The sequence below is a fragment of the Solanum dulcamara genome, chromosome 4 (assembly GCF_947179165.1).
Source record: "Solanum dulcamara chromosome 4, daSolDulc1.2, whole genome shotgun sequence".
Lineage (NCBI taxonomy): Eukaryota > Viridiplantae > Streptophyta > Magnoliopsida > Solanales > Solanaceae > Solanum > Solanum dulcamara.
In genome coordinates this window covers 8,859,888-8,878,276 of record NC_077240.1, presented here as the reverse complement: position 1 = coordinate 8,878,276, position 18,389 = coordinate 8,859,888, and the positions used below count along the sequence as shown (strand labels likewise).

Here is an 18,389-nt window from a genome sequence, read left to right as displayed (position 1 = left end):
GAAGTTCATTTGAATTTTTTTCGTTAAAAATTTACAGGTAAATATTTTTTTTAATGTAGAAAAAAAAGATAAAAAATAATAAATAGTTATATTTTTTTTGCAACCATATCTGATATTTGTCAACTTGCCGAGTTATAATATTATAAGCTGAGTTTGTATAGAAACATAAAGTAAAATAATGTTTTGTCTATGCATGAAATTCTATTGCAAAATACTATTAATAATAATCAAAAGAAAAAATCTTGAGTTGTAATTTGTAATTGACTTATCTACAGACTTAAATATTATCAACAAAAAGTGTGATCTGTTTAATTTTCATATATCTCACGGACCATATGATGCATGTAAACATTTTAATGAATGAGTTGTATAAAAGGTAACGATGGTAAGCTTTAAAATCAAATTATAACCGTTATTCTAGGAGATCTCATGTAGTCATTAGATACATCATACATGGACAAAAAATGAATTTGGAAATTAATAGATAAATCATACATTCCAAACACTAAATTTTTTTCTTATTAAAGGTCATAATTTTATATAGACAAATAATAAATAATAATTAATGTATGGAGTATGACTAGGGCTGTTCATGGTTATTGTTAAAAAAATAAATCAAATCGTAATTCGAACTAAACCGATTAAAAAAATTGATATTTGGTTTGGTTTGATTTTGATTTTACTAAAAAAAATCGCAAAAATAACCTAATCGAACCGAGAAATTATATATATATATATATATATATATATATATATATATATAAAATTATTTATATACATTCATACATAAAATATAAATATTTTGTTAAATTTTAATTAACTTAAGTCTTTAACTTTATCATTTTCTCAAGCCCAATACTTAAATTTTGGATATAATTTTCTTGTAACCCCTCCTTTGGGTAGTTCCTCAATTGTTGAGCTTGGGGTAATTTTTTTATCATAAAAATTTAATCTTTGAATCTTTGGTGTATAATGACTTTAGTATTGCTAAACTAAATTACTTTGTTTGCGTAATAATAACTCTAGTATTGCTTAATGAATCCATAGTAGCTTTCCTGTGAATTGTTCATATACTAGATGTTTGTGTCTATCAAGATGCGTATGTCCTCAACAAAATTATTATTTTCAAATCGAAAAAATTAAAAATACCGAACCAAACCAAATCAAACCGACAAGAACCAAATCGATGATTATTTTTTGGTTTGATTTTAGAAATTTTAAAACCGATTAAATTAATTTAATTTTAATTTTAATCAATAACCGATCCAAACCGAACCATAAACCCTCCTAGGTATGACTACATGAATTTCATATGTTGAAAACTGAGAAAAAAAAGTAAAGATAGAGTAAAATTTAAATAATACTCCCCCATTTCAATTTATATAATTTTGACAAATTTTAAAAGTTTAAATTCATTAAACTATTTATATTTTTACTTGTGGCGTATTTCTCTCTTTGCAACTGTTACTTTAATATTTTCTTTTATCAATGCTATGTATTACAATAATCAAATTAGTAGGATAAATTGTGTCTAATCAAACCATTATATGTAGTAATATGATGTATTTCTCTCTTTGCAACTGTTACTTTAATATTTTCTTTTGTCAATGCTATGTATTACAATAATCAAATTAGTAGGATAAATTGTGTCTAATCAAACCATTATATGTAGTAATATGATGTATTTCTCTCTTTGCAACTGTTACTTTAATATTTTCTTTTTATCAATGATATGTGCCTATGTATAACAATAGTCAAATGAATAGAACAGCAGGTGGCTCCACCACCGCCAAATACATTCTGAAATACAGATACATGGGGAGAGAGGCGAGTGAGAGAGTCAGTGTATCCCAGTACATGCGAATCCACTTATATACAATGTATCTGGAATAAATTACACAAAATTTTGATCTTATATATCCGAAATACATGTATCTAGAGGCGTCGGATATATGTATCTGGGGACTGAAATCTAACACGAATAAAAATTTCAAAAACTCACAAAAAGACACGTAATTAAATCTTAAACTAGTGAAATTTGTGTTGTTTTCCCTAACGTGTTCCCTAACCAAAGGAGCCCAAAATCATTAATTGGCCATGTGATAATGATATGGGCTAAGTTCATTCTGGGCCTTAAACCTAAGACTTTTGCTCACTCACTGCGTAGGACCATAACATATTTTTTCACTAATTTTCCCCCCCTCTTCAGAGTTTGTATAAAACCCTAAACCAAGACATCTCAGTTCAAATTTCTTGCAGAAACAGTAGATTAACGCACCAATTTTGTAGTAGAAAAAGGTTAATTTCTCTTCCAGTATATTTATTTTTATGTGTTTTCTGTCAAGAGTGTTTTCAATTTTTCATTTCAGCATATAATTTACGAATTTTCGTTTTTGTGGTCTTGATATTGCAGAGAGCGGAATGAAAGTCAAGATTTTGCGTATCCTTTTATGATTATGTCGCTGATTTGAAATGTTTAAATGAAGGATACGGTATATGTGTGTTGCTTGAGCGGATAATAAGTGCACTGAATTATAGCAATTGTTACTGAATCATTTCTGATATTGAAGCTTATTTTCTGTCTAAATATGTCATTACTAATTAGATATTGCTTATCTTGTGATCTTGGGATTTTAATATCATTTATTTCTGAATTTTGTTGGAGAATGTAGAGCCATTGAACTTCGTAGGATTACAAAGAAGCATTTTCACTAGCCCTTCGTCCCCCCGAATATCTACTTTAATTTATATTTCATCAATTATTTCACTGAGGTACAGACGTGCATATTCTGAATTTCTTAAGTAAATGGAGGGTAGGCATTATGTTGCAAGTTGATTAGTTGCTTTGACCGAAGGATATGTTGGCATATTTCCTTGAGAGGGGCTATATCAGCAAATCATGAAGTTTCCCTTAACCTGTTCTATTGGGTGTTTTGCTGGGATTGTGAATAGAGTATGTCCTCTTCATGACATTTGGATTTTAATAGTTGTTGGACTTTAGACTACATGGTGTGGTTACTTCATCTTACTTTTGTTACTTCCTTGTGCATTGCAGATGGCATGCCGTTTCTTCATGGACATGGGACGCTCAGGATGAAACTTGTGGTATATGTAGGATGGCTTTTGATGGTTGCTGTCCTGATTGCAAACTCCCTGGTGATGATTGTCCACTAAGTAAGCCTGTTTATCTCTCCCTAATAGTTTTTTCAGGCATATAAGATACTGGATCACCATTCTCATGTAAACCTAGTGTATCTGTATATCTAATGAGTTACACCAATTTGTATATATTTACTGGATAAAATATTATGTTTTGTAGATTGTATAGTCTGCACATTGTCCATATGTATTTGTACTTTCACCTTTCTTGTACAATTTTTCAATATTTTAGAACAAAAAGTAAAAATTTTACTTGCATTTGCATTCTACACTCACAAACCCTTAGCCCTGGCCACCCGTGAACCCCAAAAAGGAAAAAAAAAAAGAGAGGAGAAAAAGGTCTCTCTGGCATCTCTCTAAGCCCCTACAAGGCTGGTGGTAAAAAAGGGATGAGGCATGCCCACCCAAGCCGAATTTGGGAGTGGAAAATCTATCAGATGCCATGTTTTTACAGGCAATATTCAAGTTTTCTTTTGCGGTAGTTTTAAGTTAACCAGAAGGAAGCCTTTTATTTAGTCGGTTTATGCATTTAAATTAATCGGACTGGTGAGTTTGAATACTGAATGTCCAAAGCACATAAACAAATTTAAAAAATTACTCTAATAAGTTATCAGGAAGGGGAAGAAGGGAGAAGAGAGTAGTACCTTGTAACCCAACTTGCGGAAAATACCAAGGGGAGGCAAGATGATTGCCAAAATAATGTCTACACATGTCATTTTGTTGTCTTCCGTTTTCCCCTCTTTTTCTTCTTTTCTGTTTCTTAACAACTTCTTATTAATGCTAATTAAACACCAGATTCAGGAGTGTCAGTGGATTTTGAAAATGAGGAGGAAGTGTTTACCCTATTATATATATAGAATGAGAACAGTGACATTTGATTCTTGCGATATGGATAGGGTTCATCAATTTTCTGTGTATACTATTGACTTGACCTCTCTGGTATCTGGCCCCTCTTTTTTAAGGCTATTAATGCTTTGATAATTACTTTTCTTTGCAGTATGGGGTGCTTGCAACCATGCATTTCATCTTCATTGTATCTTGAAGTGGGTGAATTCTCAATCCGCTCAAGCACATTGTCCCATGTGTCGTCGTGAATGGCAGTTTAAAGAATGAACAAAGCTTTTGTGCATGAATTTGGCAGTAGGAAGGAATGATGTGTCTGTGTGTAATACTATGATATTCTAGCGAGAATAGCTGTGCTGATATGTGCTCATCCCCATATACAATTATTAATTTAAGTCTTTAAGGGCCTAGAATAGATAGTGTATTTGTATTAGACTTGGAAGCAGGTGCACATATTCTATTAGCCATCCATCCCAAAGTCTTCAATACATCAATTGCCAGCCATTGATGAGAAGAAAAGGACATAATAGATGCTTGCTTCTGGTCCAAAGTATGCTGTCTGTCTGCTTTATCACAGTTGCCTCTACCCCATTTCTGCCCACATGAAATTGGAAAACAAGCATTAATCGACTCTTTAACATATTAGTGCCTTGTGCACATTTGGCCATGTACATGAGCTATCAGGAACGTGTGGGCATGGACCGTGACATAGCTGGCATAGGGACAATGTTTCGTTTGTGAATTGCATTATATCTCGAACTCAGTTGTAATATATTGTGAATTGAAAACATCTTGAGGTGTTCGTAAATTGGATTTCCCAATTCTGACGTTTCCTCTTTCCATCAGTAAAATTCCATTCATCTTCATTATAGATTTTTCACTTATTTGCATGTACAATGACTTGTTTTGACACTTTTTTTTACCTGTGATCGACATGCTTTAGTGGGGTGATAGGTACCGTCTGTTTTATATTTCAAATCGATTGTCCCAAAATGTACTATATCAGTTTGTTTTGAAATAGAATTTTGTCCATTATGGTAAAGGAAATCACTTGTGTAAGAGTCTTATTTGCTTCTTTTACCTTTTGGTATCCCCCATAGTTACGAATATCAAAGAGAAAATCAATGATTTATGAGAATCCAAAGCTTAGTTTTTGGTGGATGGCAAAGTAAAATGATTTAGACATAGCACCACCCATTGTCACTTGATGATTGATTTGTGACTGCTGTTTTGTCCCCATTTGTGTTTTGCTTTGAAAAAGAGAAAATTATGACCCCATTACAACAAAATTAAGTATTAGTAATAGTACTAAAAATCATCATAAGGTTTGCGGATAAATAGAAAAAAGTTCTAGAGTAATGCCAGCTGTAACACAAACAACATAAGCCATAGTTTAATAGTAGTAGCATATTATATAATATCCAATAAAATACAGAGTGGAAGTTACATTACAATCCCAAATGACTTATAAAATAGCAACAAGATATTTTATATCTTTCATCAAACAATCTATCCAAAGGAGAAAATAACCTAAAGCCAAAAATAAATCTGAAAAAGGCATCTAGATGACTCCATTAGCGGAAATGAAGATACTTAGTAGTAATGGTCTTCACATATCCACCTGTCAGGCAAGAAAAAAGAAAAAGGGAATTGTATGAAAAAAATATTCTAAGCGAATTGATAGAATCTTAAGCTATGAGATCTACGTTGAATACTCTTCCAAACCAAAAAAAAAAAGAAAAAGAGTTGTCCTTTTTGTATTTGGGATTGGGGAAAAATGAAAAATTACCATATGCTGATCACTTGGTGAGGACCCAAATAGCATAGATAATACCAGGTAGCCACCCAAAGAGAGTCAGCAAAACACAGATCCAAAACTCCACCTGTTTTGTTTTCCCAAAACACAAAATTTACATCAAATATCTTTATAACAAACCTATAATAAGTGAGTCAATTATTTACTTCCATTTGAATATCCTAAACCCCACAAAACTAAATCTTCATCTCATCCACCCCTTAGCCCTAGGCGCCCTTAAGCCCCAAAAAGGGGGAAAATTGTGTGCAGTAGTATGAAGTTATAACCGGAAGCAATTTATTTAGTGGAATTAATTGGACTAGTGAATATCAACGCCGAAAATAAAAATACTCAGTAAGTTAAAGAGGAGGAGAGAGAACCTCGCAGTTAAACTTGAGGAAAACACCAAGGGGAGGCAAGATGATGGCCAGAAGAATGTCTATGCATGTCATGGTGCTGTCTCCCATTTTTCTCTTCTTCTGATGATGATAATCAAATTCTAATTAAACAACAGATTTAGGAGTGCTGTAATGTGTGTGTATTTTGATAAGAAAAACAGGAGGAAGTTGTGGCCTTATATATATAGGCTGACAAGTACTTGAGGGCTACTTTCGTCCTTAATTAACTGCTTCGCCTTTAAAAACTTTTTTTTTTTTTTGGGAGGATTAGTAAGGATAGAATTTGCACAGCTCATCCTCATTTTAGCGCGACACGTGGCAAAATAGCTGTAATGGGAGGGGTGGAGTATTGTTTTCACACTGTCCATCACATGGGAAGTTGGCGTTCACACTAAAGGGGACGTTTGGTGCGAGATAAGAGACAATAATTTTTGGATAAAATAAATGATTAATTTAGTATAGGTTAGAGTTTTTACCTCATTTCGAGATTGTTAATCTCATTCTATGTATCAAATTACCCCTAAGAAGCTGCGTGTGGTTTGCGAGGTCTTGATTATTTATTGGATGGGGATAACTGACAACTTTTCATTCCATTTGCAGATGGCACGCTAGTTGTTGCTTCGTATGGACATGGGGATAACTCACTTTGGATGGATTTTTTTGTCCTGATGGCAAGCTTCCTGGGGATGATTATCCGGTAAGTAAGCCTATTTGTCTATGATACGCGTTTGTCTAAATTGGAGTTCACCATTCACATGAGTTCATCCAATGGGTTGATTGTCCCATCTCTAATTACTTTATTACATGGACATATGGACTAAAGGGTTCTGTTTTCTAGATCCAACAGATAGTCATTTTATTGTCACGGATTTAGACTTTAACTAAGATCTCCGTGTTGCTGTACGATCCTAGTCGAAGAGAATCAAGACGAGTGGCGGGTTATAATATTATTCTCTCTTTAATTTGAATTTTTATTCTTGTAACTTAAGCTAAAATTTTAGTAGGGTATGGTATGACATGTTACTTAAAAGGAAAAGGGTCAAATATACCTTTGTATTATTGAAAATAAGTTAAATATATCCTTCATTATATTTTCGGGCTAAATATATTCCTCTCGTTATACTTTTGGTACTAATTTGTCCTTATAATATCAGAAGGACACGTGGACGGCTAGGATTAAAAGAACTCATCTAATTTAAACTATACCCAAATATAAACTAACCCGCCCCATCCGAATCAATTTACCCAGACCCATTAGTATTATCCGACCTAATTTTTTATTTTTTTTTAAATGATAGTCTTCTTGAATAAAGTTTAATCTCTAAGTGAATGGAAAATTAACCCAAATGAGTGCGCAGGTAATGTAGAATCACTCCACCAACAATTTGTCCCAAATATCAAAATAATCAAAGTAGAGCTATACCAAAATATGCATCTCTAGAATGGAATGGAGAAGTTGATTGCCGGAGATGGAGTCTGGAAAGGAAGAATTCCGGAAGATTAGCCTGAAAAGTCTCAAAGTAGCCGGAGCTCCGGAAGATTAGCCTGAAAAGTCTCAAAGTTCTCAGAGAAATTACACAACCCCTGCTTAATCAAGTCTGCCATGAACTTGATGCAGTCTGTTCATTTATTTTTTTTAATCGAAAATTAATAGAAATCATCTAAAATTCTCTGGAGCTTGGAGAGCAAAAATGAGTTGTGATAATATCTAGATGTGTAATTGGTTGTAGCTCTCTCGACGTAACTCTTTGGAAACAGTCCTCAAACACACAATTTACTTGAACAACGAAGCAACAATCCAATTGTGAAGAGAACCCAAGTTAGAAAAAACAAACTCTACCAAATAGAAATCTGGACACTCTTCTTCAAACCCAAACCAAAATATAACACCTTCTTTAGGTTTTTGATGTTTCAACTTTAAATTGGCTCTGGGTAAATTGATTCGGGTTGGGGGAGAGGGGGGTTTAGTTTATTTTTGGGTATGGTTTCAATTAGATGAGTTCTTTTAATTCGAGCCGTTCACGTATCCCTCTGTTAGTTATAAGGTTAAATCAGTATAAAAAATATAACGAAAGGGATATATTTAGTGTGAAAGTATAACAAAGGGTATATTTAACCTCTTTCCAATAGTACATGGTATATTTGACCCTTTTCTGTACTTAAGGGATCATTTGCTAAGACTAGACTCTCATCCTTTCTTCTGACTCTGTTAAGAATTTTTGGCCAAAAACATCTCCGAACTATACTCAAAACTTAAGTTACATCATTAAACTATCATAATTAACAAAAAACATCCTTGAAGTATTTAATACTTAACAACTTTCAGCCTTTTGTTTAACACCGTTAGAAAACTAACGAAATCACTCACGTGAATATCTACACCAATGAGCACAAACCAATATTCTAAGTTGCTTTCATAAACAACTGCTCATGAGAATTAGAAAATTTTTCAGCTCCTCCATTGCTTCTCTCTCAAAAGATAAAAAAAGAAAAAAAAGATGAGCAGATCGAGTCAACTTTCTGATCTCAAAAAGTAGATGGACAAGCAGGTTCAAATCAAGTTGAATGCAAACCGCCAAGTTGTGGGGACTCTTCGTGGGTTCGATCAGTTCATGTTGAGGTCAATGGAAACAATAAGAATAAGATTGGTATGGTGGTAATTCGGGGTAATAGCGTGGTGACAATTAAAGTACTGGAATCAGTTGCCAAACCATAGTAATATGAATGAAGCCGATTATTAGAGGAATCATTATCTATGTTCAAGATATTTACTGCTCTTATGGAACCTAAGTGAATTATGTATTGTACCCTAAATTAACTAGTTTTTGAAATATAAAATAGGTACAAAATAAATTTATTCCATGTTTCCAAATTGATTCTAACCTCCATGTTCATTAAACTCCTCCTAGGCCACTAGCCAATAAGTTTGGGGTGAAAGAACTACTTATGAAATACTAAAGACTATGAGAGCGATTTGAAAGATGTAAAATAAAAAAGAATTTTGAATGTTGTAATCTTAAATTAACCATATGTCAAATTATCAATGTGCCGAAATATCATTTAATTTTGTTATTTTAAATATGTTAGGTACAAAATTGAAATTAATTAAAGACTAGCTAAAAAATTCAAAGTTATTCTTTTTAAAATGAATTAAAAAGAAAAATAAGTCAAGGAAATTGAAACGGGAGAACAAAAGAAAAACAAAAGATAGCAGAAATGTTGAACTTCAGGATATTTCATGAGAGACAATTTGTTGGTATTAATTTAAGAAGAAATTTCGTTGAAGTCGTGGAGAAGGGTGAGTATGCCTTGGAGAGCAATTTTAATTGGAGCTTTTGGTATCATGTGACTCGCACATGTATAGTTTCTATTAGTTCTTTAACAGAGTCAGAAAAAAGAATGAGAGTTGCGCTGTTTTGAATATCTGAAGGATATTTTTTTTGTTCATTATAATTGTTTAATAATGTAGCTTAAATTTTAGGTTTAGTTTTAAAATATTTTTAGCCAAAAACTCTGCTTCTTAATTTCGATGATACTTAATGTCAATATATACCATCAACTTGCATGCACAATTGGGCAGATTGGAAATTGCATTTCATAAAATCACAACTTCATAGTTTCTGACAAACATTTTTTCATTGTTAAGTTAATTGTATTTATATTTGTCCTTCTTCTAGAAGCTAAAAAGCATAACATAAGTCTAGTCTTAGCAAATGATCCCTTAAAAAACTCACATACATTGGGGAACAGGGGAAATTTATGGAATGTTGTCATACATGTTCTCTTCTTGTAAATCCAGTGGCTGCACTGATTAAGATGTCGTCTTCCATGTTTCCTTTAAAACAATTATTAGAAATTGTGTTCCTCCTTGTAATAGCTAGCTTTCTCCAAAGGTCTTTTAATGTGATCACAATCGTATTATCTTCAAGTATTTCTCAATGTGATTTTTCGAATTCCGAAGGTATCCAACATGTTTCTATGTTATTCCTTTGCTTTAAACTGTATGAAATTGATTCTAAGATTTGCATACCCGATGACACTTTGTAGCCTCTAATGGGAATGTTCCATTGGGGTTTAAGTACCTTTATATCTGCTCGGAAAGAGGGATTTAGTTTTAGTTTTTGTATTTAGAAAAGAAAAAGAGAGAATTGAGAATCACATATTTATTGGTGGATAAGAAAGTAAAATTTGTCACTTCGGAATTATTCAATACTCCCTCTATTTCATATTAACTGAATTTCTAGAGTTTTTTTCATAATAGTTGAATTGTTCAAAGTTCAAGAGAAATGTTTGAATCTTTTTTCATTTTTATCCTTTGCATTAATGAAGTTTTGTAATTTTCTAAGAGTTAAACTACACTATTTACAAAGTTATGTTAGGACCGAAATAATCAGATGTCATGCGAAAGCTAGCAAAACAAACCACGAAAGACCATGAGTAAGAAGACAAACGAGAAATATATCATAAGAGACACAAACATTTAACGTGGTTCGGTCAACCGACCTACATCCACAAGAGGAGATGAACAATCCACTATAAATATGAGAGTACAAAATATAGAGGGAAATAACCTCACACAATTCACTCAGAATACAAAGAGGTTCTCACATGTGTTAACGTAACACTTGCGTCTCACCGTTTCTCCCCCTACACAAAACTCTCAAAGCCCCCTAGGACTACATTGTGAATGCTACTATGTTAATAGGAATGAGCCTCTTTTTATAGAGTCATAAACATTTTTCTACAAGAAAAAAGATTAGTCAAATATGGAGAATTTGTGTTTTCCTTTTAGAAAAAAGAAAACCCAATTATAATAGGAAAGTCAGGGCAAAAATTCAACAATTCTCCTCCTTGGCCTGAATTTCTAACAAAATAAATTTGTTCCACCTTCACATAATCTTTAACGGGGTTGCATCTCCATTTTCATAATCTCCTCTGCAAAATCTATGCCTGGACACAGAGAACTTCTTTGAAAAAATTTTCCAACAAAAATCTTTGTTATTGTCAAAAAGGTTGCGGCTAGAGCTAAATCTGCCAAGATGAACACCCATTTTTAACCTCGGTTTGATACCACTTTTTAGGACCGAAATAATCAGGTGTCATGCGGAAGCTAGCAAAGAAAACCTCGAAAGACCATGAGTAAGAAGACAAATGAGAAATATACCCTAAAAGACACAATCATTTAACGTGGTTCGGTCAACCGACCTACATCCAGAAGAAGAGATGAGCAATCCACTATAAATATTAGAATACAAAATATAGAGGGAAATAACCTTACATAATTCACTCGGAATACAAAGAGGTTCACATATGTGTTAACATAACACTTGTGTCTCACCATTTCCCCCTACACAAAACTCTCAAAATTCCCTAGAACTACATTGTGAATGATACTATGTTAGAAGGAATGAACAACTTTTTATAAAGTCATAAATATTTTCCTACAAAAAAAAAGATTAGCCAAATATGAAGAATTTGTATTTTTCTTGTAGGAATGGTAAAACCAATTATACTTAGAAAGTCAGGGCAAACACCCAACAAGTTATATCCTAATAAGGGATGTGCTTTGTCCATGTAAAATCAGTTTAAGATTTTCTCAGTATAGGCAGATTGGTGGACAAAGACCCCGTCTGCTAAATATTCAATTTGCAGACCCAGAAAAAGTTGTCTTTCCAAGACTTTTCATTTCAAATTTTTTCTTTAGATATTCAATCGACTTTTGGACCTCTTCAAAGGTTCTAATGAGGTTTATGTCATCAACATAAATAGCGAGTATGACAAACTTTGATTCCATTTTCTTGACAAAAACATGGACAAATGACATTATTTATATAACCTTCATTTATCAAGTACTTACTAAGGTGATTATACCACATACGCCCTGATTGTTTCAGACCGTATAATGATCTTTGCAATTTCATTGAGTATATCTCCCGAGACTTATTACATGTTTCAGGCAATTTTAATCCTTATGGGATTTTCATTTAAATTTCATTATCAAGTGAACCATAAAGGTAAGCTGTAACTACATCCATTAGATTTATTTAAAGATTTTTATATACAACTAAACTAAAGAGATATCAAAAAGTTATTCCATCCATAACAGGTGAATATGTTTCTTCATAGTTGACTCAGGTCTTTGAGAGAATCCTTATGCAACAAGGCGTGCCTTGTATCTTATAATTTCATATCTCTCATTTCGTTTTCGCACAAAAACCCATTTATAACCAACTGGTTTCACATCTTCAGGGGTTCGGACTACAGGTACAAAACATCACGTTTAGCAAGTGAGTCTAATTCTGATTGAATTGTTTTTTGTCATTCTGGCCAATCACATCTCCGTCAATATTCTTCGATGGATTTAGGCTCAAGACTTTCACTATCTTGCTTGAGATTAAGTGCAATATTATTTGTAAAAACATTATCAACAGCGATTTTCGATCGATCTAAATTTATCTCATCACCGGTAGAACTTATTGAAAGTTCTTCATTCACTTGAGTCTCGGGTTCGCTGATTTCTTTAGTAATATTAGGATTACTCAAATCTTGACCTTATTCGGGAGGTTCTTTTGCAGTATCATTTTTGTTATTCATAAAGCTTCTCTTTCTAGGATTTTTATTCTTTAAACCCAATGATCTACCACTCATCAGGCCTGTTTGAGATTCAGAGGCTATGATACTAGTAGATGGTCCTTTTGGGACATCAATCCGGATATGCACATTCAATGCATGGATATGTGACTTATTTATCCATTGCAAATCCATAATTGCATCTGGAATTTGATTTGCTATTGTCTGTAAGTGGATGATCCTCTAGACCTCCTGCTCATATGTGCGGGTGCGTAGATCAAAATGAGATAATGATTAAACTTTCCACACAATTTCTTTTTCGGGTTCTTTCTCTCTCCCCCTAATGACGGGAATATTATTTCATCAAACCGACAATCTACAAATCGAGCAGTGAATAAGTCTCCTGTCAATGGTTCAAGGTAGCAAATTATGGAGGGTGAGTCAAACCCAACATATATACCCAACCTTCATTGAGGGCCTATTTTTGTACGTTGTGGTGGTGCTATAGGCACGTATACTGCACAACCAAAAATTCATAAATGGGTTATATTTAGCTTATTACTAAATACTAATTGTGACGAGAGTATTTATTATAATGTTGGTCTGAGACATACAAGTGCTGCTGCATGTAAGATAGCATGACCCCAAATAGTAATTGGTAATTTTGTTTTCATTAGTAGAAGTCTGGCTATCAATTGTAGGCGCTTAATAAATTAATGCAAGGCCTATGAACATAAGCAACATGATGTTCAATTTTTATCCCACTTGATAAGCAATAATCATCAAAAGTTTGAGATGTAAATTCTCAAGCATTATCAAGGCGAATGGCTTTAATTAGATAATTTGGGAATTGCGCCCTTAATCTTATTATTTGTGTTAACAACTTCGCAAACACCAGGTTGCGAGATGATAAGAGGCACACATTAGACCATCTAGACGATGCATCTATTAGGACCATAAAATATCTAAATAATCTACTAGGTGGATGAATAGGTCCACATATATCTCCATGTATATGCTCTAAAAGGCCAAGAGATTCGATGCCAACCTTCAGGGTTGATGGTCTGATAATCAATTTGCCTTGATAACAAGCAGTACATGAAAATTCATCATTCGTAAGAATCTTCTGGTTCTTTAACGGATGTCCAATTGAATTTTCAAGAATTCATCTCATCATTATTAATCCAGGATGACATAATCGATCATGTCATAGCACAAATGTATTTAGATCAGTAAACTTCTAGTTTACGATCATATGTGCTTCAATTGCACTAATTTTTGCATAATATAGGTCAGATGACAAAGTTGGTAATTTTTCCAAAATATATTTCTGCCTGAGACACTCTAAGTTATACCAAGGTATTCAATATTCATTTTATTTTGTCTCAACATGATATTCATTTCTACGGATATCTTTAAAACTTAACAAGTTTTTTGGGAATTTAGAAGAGAATAGTGCATCTTCTATAACAATTTTTGTCCCCTTAGGCAGAAATATAGTAGCTCTTCCGCAATCTTCTATTATTTTTGAATTACCAGAAATTGTAGTAACATTTGCTTTTCTTCTAATCAAGTTAGAAAAATATTTCTCGTCTTCAAAAATGGCATGAATTGTTCCACTATCAATTACACAAATATCCTCGTGATTGATCATTGATCCAAATAAAATTTAAGGCATATCCATATTTTTCTTCAAAAAGAAATAAAGTAAATATTATAATTAAAACATGACTTATTACAATTTTTTTTATTTATTTACATGAATTAGAAAAATACAAACATATTATTTAGTACACATAAAAAAATTATTTAAATATTATCCGGGTTATCGATATTCATATTTTCTTCAGGGAAATTGAAGAAATCTGCTACATCTAGATGCATAGGCTCAATATTATATTCAGAGATAAAGTTTTTCTTTGGATTATTTTCTGCCCTCTTCAAGCATGCCTGATATAGCTGAATCAGGGGTTTTGATGACCGGCATGTCCGTGACCAGTGCCCCATACCTCCACATCTATGACATATACTTTCTGAATTTTTCTTTGGTAAAGCTTCTAGCTTTTCACTCTTCTTTTTGTACTGCTGATCATTTCTCAATGTCAATTGAGTATCATGATTATAATTTCTTCTTCGACAATGACCACGACCACGACTAGGGTCATGACCTCTTTCTCGTTGGTTATAATTTGCCTGATTCACTTCAGAAAGTGACAAAGAACCAACGGAACGATTATCATGATTTTTCATTAATAGTTTATTGTGACGTTCAGCAATCAGAAGGTGAGAAAGTAATTCAAAATATTTCTTAAAACCCTTTTCGCGTATTGCTGCTGCAGGAGTATATTCGCGGGTGGAAATATGGAGTATGTTTTTTCATGTTTGTCTTGTTCGGTGATTTCTTCTCCGCATAAATTTAACTGAGCTATAATTCTAAACAAGACAGAATTATATTCAGTTATATTTTTATAATTCATTAATCTCAAATTTAGCCAATCATGACGTGCCTGTGGAAGGATGACCAACTTCAGATGGTCATATCTTTCTTTTAGATTCTTCCACAATTTAAGGGGATCATTTAATGTAAGGTACTATAATTTTAATTCCTCGTCAAGATGGTGGCGGAGAAATATCATGGTTTTGGCACGGTCTTGACTTAGATGTCATATTGTCATCTTTGATGGTGTCTGCTAGATCCATCGATTCTAGATGTAATTCGACATCTCGTGCCCATGATGGGTAGCCTTTTCGAGATATGTCAAGAGCAACAAATTCAAGTTTAGAAATATTAGGCATTTTAAGAAAATAAAATTCTTACCCCCTTTTATTACCTTCTTAAAAATAGCTCAAAGTGATGAGCTTCGTGCTAATAACGTGTTATAAAATAAAATATTAAAACTAAATAAAAAAAGAAAGAGGAGAAGTAGCGGTAGAAGAAATATGTAGAGAGTAACGTAATATAAGAGAATTCATATCTTTCTTTGTATATCTTTTACATTACAAAGAATAGCCATTTTATTGACACAAAATGAGAATAACTTGCCTACAACTTTCCTAATGGATCCCACGTAAATGGACACCGCATATCATTTCATAACAGAATTGATATTTTGGTCTTCCCTTCAATTGACTCCCAAGAGAAGCGTGGAAAGTGTAGCTTCCCCAGGTGATGGGCACTTGTGACCAGTAACCAGTCAGCAATCACAATTTGGTCACGAAATTGCGTTAATTGTTTGTTTAAAGGTGATAAAAGCACATCTAAAATTGGAGTTATCTGCCGACATACGTTGTAAGATTGCCAACATGAATGCCTAATTTGGATTTGTTCTCCGTTATTATTCCCTCAATTACAAGTGTATTTTTTAAAAATTAAACTAAGCTTATTAATGATATTTTGGAGTACTATTTTATATAGTTATTTAATATTAAAGATAATAGAGTTTAACTTTGATGTAATATCAATGTATTATTTTCTGACACTATTAGGTAATACTAACCTACTATTATAGGTTACTAAATATTTTTGATTTATTTATTTATTTGTAAAAAGATTAAACACAAAGTTAAAAAATTTCTCTTTTTTCTCTATTTTTCTCTCTTTCTTCACCTTCTGTCCTCCTCACTATCCGCGTATTTTTCTCCTTAATTATTATACAAGCATACATACTTATTTCTTTCTCCTTCTCTGGTCTTTTGTACATCTAAGTGTTTTTTGAAGTGTTCGTTACATTTTTCTACTGTTGTATTTCTCATATAACATAGAAAATTTCTTGGATAATTTCCTATATTTTTCATCTCTCTCAAATCTTTTGATTACACATTATATTATAATTATTATTATAAATATAAATGTCATGAATTAGATTTTTTAAAAATAAAAATAAAAAATGAACGTAATAATTTAAGAAAACGGAAGGAATTAAAAAAAGGAAAAAAAATTGCAATGCCATTAGTCTAGAAAAAAAATTTGAATTAAATATAATTATAATTCAAATTATAGTTAGAGTATAACTTTGGTGCATGTATTATTTTCTTAGACCATCATTGTCGCTTTACTACTTTGATGATTAAGATGATTGTGACCTGCATGAAAATTGTCCCCTCTCCCCATATTTCTTTTCTTTCTTTAATTTATAATATGAAAAAAAAAGAAAATTATCGCCATATTACAAGTGTTTTGATAATCACCATAAGATTTGTAGATAAAGTCGAACACGTCTATTGAAATAATATCTTACCTACCAACCCCAGGAGTTAAACGACGCAAGCAAACATTGTATTTGTATAAGCCACATGTTTATTTATTATATTAAATTCAATTAAAATAACAGAATGGAAGTCAAATTACAATCCAACGGACTTACACAACCAACACCCTATCCAAAATTCTCTGTTGGAATACACAAAGATAGAATAGCCAAAAAAGAAAAAGGAGGGGATAAACTTGGAAGAAATACATCAAGAATAAATACAACAGCCGTTAGATACTGCATTAGCGAAAATAAAGAGACTTAGTAATGGGCTTCATCACATATCCACCTATCCAAAAAAAAGTAAAAAAGGAATTAGATACCTCTTCCTATAATATATTGTAAGGAAATTGAGAGAATATTCTTCCAAACTAAGATGACAGGCTTGTTGTACCATAGGAGATGAAATTGAGAAAATTTACCATAGGATCATCACTTGGTGAGGACCCAAATAGCATAGATAATACCAGGTAGCCATCCAAAGAGAGTCAACAAAAGACAGATCCAGAACTCCACCTGTTTTGTTTTCCCAACACAAAAAAACAAAATAAAAAATCAGAGTTTTTATCTAGTAGTAGAAAATTAATAGGCAAATTAATTCAGATCGCGATAAGAAGATGCTATGTGATTCGCTTCTTAAATTTCAAGTCCAAAATTATCCTGTATTGCTAAAAAGTAGCAAATATTCAAGCGCACAAATTGCTGGGAGACCAAACATAACGTTACTAAATTAAAAGAAGGAAAAAGGGGAGGGGTACCTTGCAGCCAAACTTGAGGAAAACACCAAGGGGAGGCAAGATGATTGCCAAAATAATGTCGATACATGTCATTGTGCCCATTTTTCTTTTATCAAATGCTATTAATTAAACACCAGATTTAGGACTCTCACTGAATTTTGAAATTTGGAACAAGTGGTTGCCCTATAAATAGGCTGAGATGTATTCCTCTCTCGAAGGGCTAATTTCGTATTTTCACGTCGGAGGGGTTCGCTTCCTTAAACGCGTTTACTTCATTAATCGCACTTATCCTCAACCCTCTGCCTTTCTTTAACTTTTTACAATTTTTGTTTTTTTGTCGGATACTCCGTGCGTTCGCTTTTATTTATTCATTTTTATTTTTACGCATTTTTTAAAAATCAATAATTGATAGGAAGATTTTATCATAAAATTCGTTTTAATAGATGTTAAATATTAATTTTTTTAAGACGAATTGGATTTGTACAGGTCATATCATTTAGTAGTGCCACTTGACAAGATGAAACGTTATATTGGGCCCATTATCTACCTTTCAGACTGATATTTCTTCTTTCCTATGTTCATCTACTGGTCCTACTGCTACCCATTGGTTGTTTTATCTTGTAAATGACGCAAGAAA

General features: G+C 32.7%; 3 protein-coding genes across 3 annotated transcripts; 1 reads left to right on the top strand and 2 right to left on the bottom strand.

The window, feature by feature from the left end:
* Nucleotides 1-1,758: 1,758 nt before the first annotated feature.
* On the top strand, nucleotides 1,759-4,823 carry LOC129888028 (anaphase-promoting complex subunit 11-like). The gene is made up of 3 exons (XM_055963284.1): nucleotides 1,759-1,839; nucleotides 2,988-3,174; nucleotides 4,157-4,823. The coding sequence occupies exons 1-3, from the start codon at nucleotides 1,759-1,761 to the stop codon at nucleotides 4,270-4,272; spliced, it is 384 nt and encodes a 127-aa protein (XP_055819259.1). The 3' UTR covers nucleotides 4,273-4,823.
* A 568-nt stretch (nucleotides 4,824-5,391) lies between these two features.
* LOC129886016 (hydrophobic protein LTI6A-like) lies at nucleotides 5,392-6,415 on the bottom strand. The gene is made up of 3 exons (XM_055960523.1): nucleotides 6,178-6,415; nucleotides 5,792-5,885; nucleotides 5,392-5,623 (listed from the first exon to the last, which is right to left on the bottom strand). The coding sequence occupies exons 1-2, from the start codon at nucleotides 6,262-6,264 to the stop codon at nucleotides 5,802-5,804; spliced, it is 171 nt and encodes a 56-aa protein (XP_055816498.1). The 5' UTR covers nucleotides 6,265-6,415; the 3' UTR covers nucleotides 5,392-5,623; nucleotides 5,792-5,801.
* Nucleotides 6,416-17,061: 10,646 nt separating this feature from the next.
* Nucleotides 17,062-17,932, bottom strand: LOC129884625 (hydrophobic protein RCI2B-like). The gene is made up of 3 exons (XM_055958907.1): nucleotides 17,774-17,932; nucleotides 17,438-17,531; nucleotides 17,062-17,304 (listed from the first exon to the last, which is right to left on the bottom strand). Exons 1-2 carry the CDS (start codon nucleotides 17,852-17,854, stop codon nucleotides 17,448-17,450), a joined length of 165 nt encoding a protein of 54 aa, XP_055814882.1. The 5' UTR covers nucleotides 17,855-17,932; the 3' UTR covers nucleotides 17,062-17,304; nucleotides 17,438-17,447.
* Between the last annotated feature and the right edge of the window lie 457 nt (nucleotides 17,933-18,389).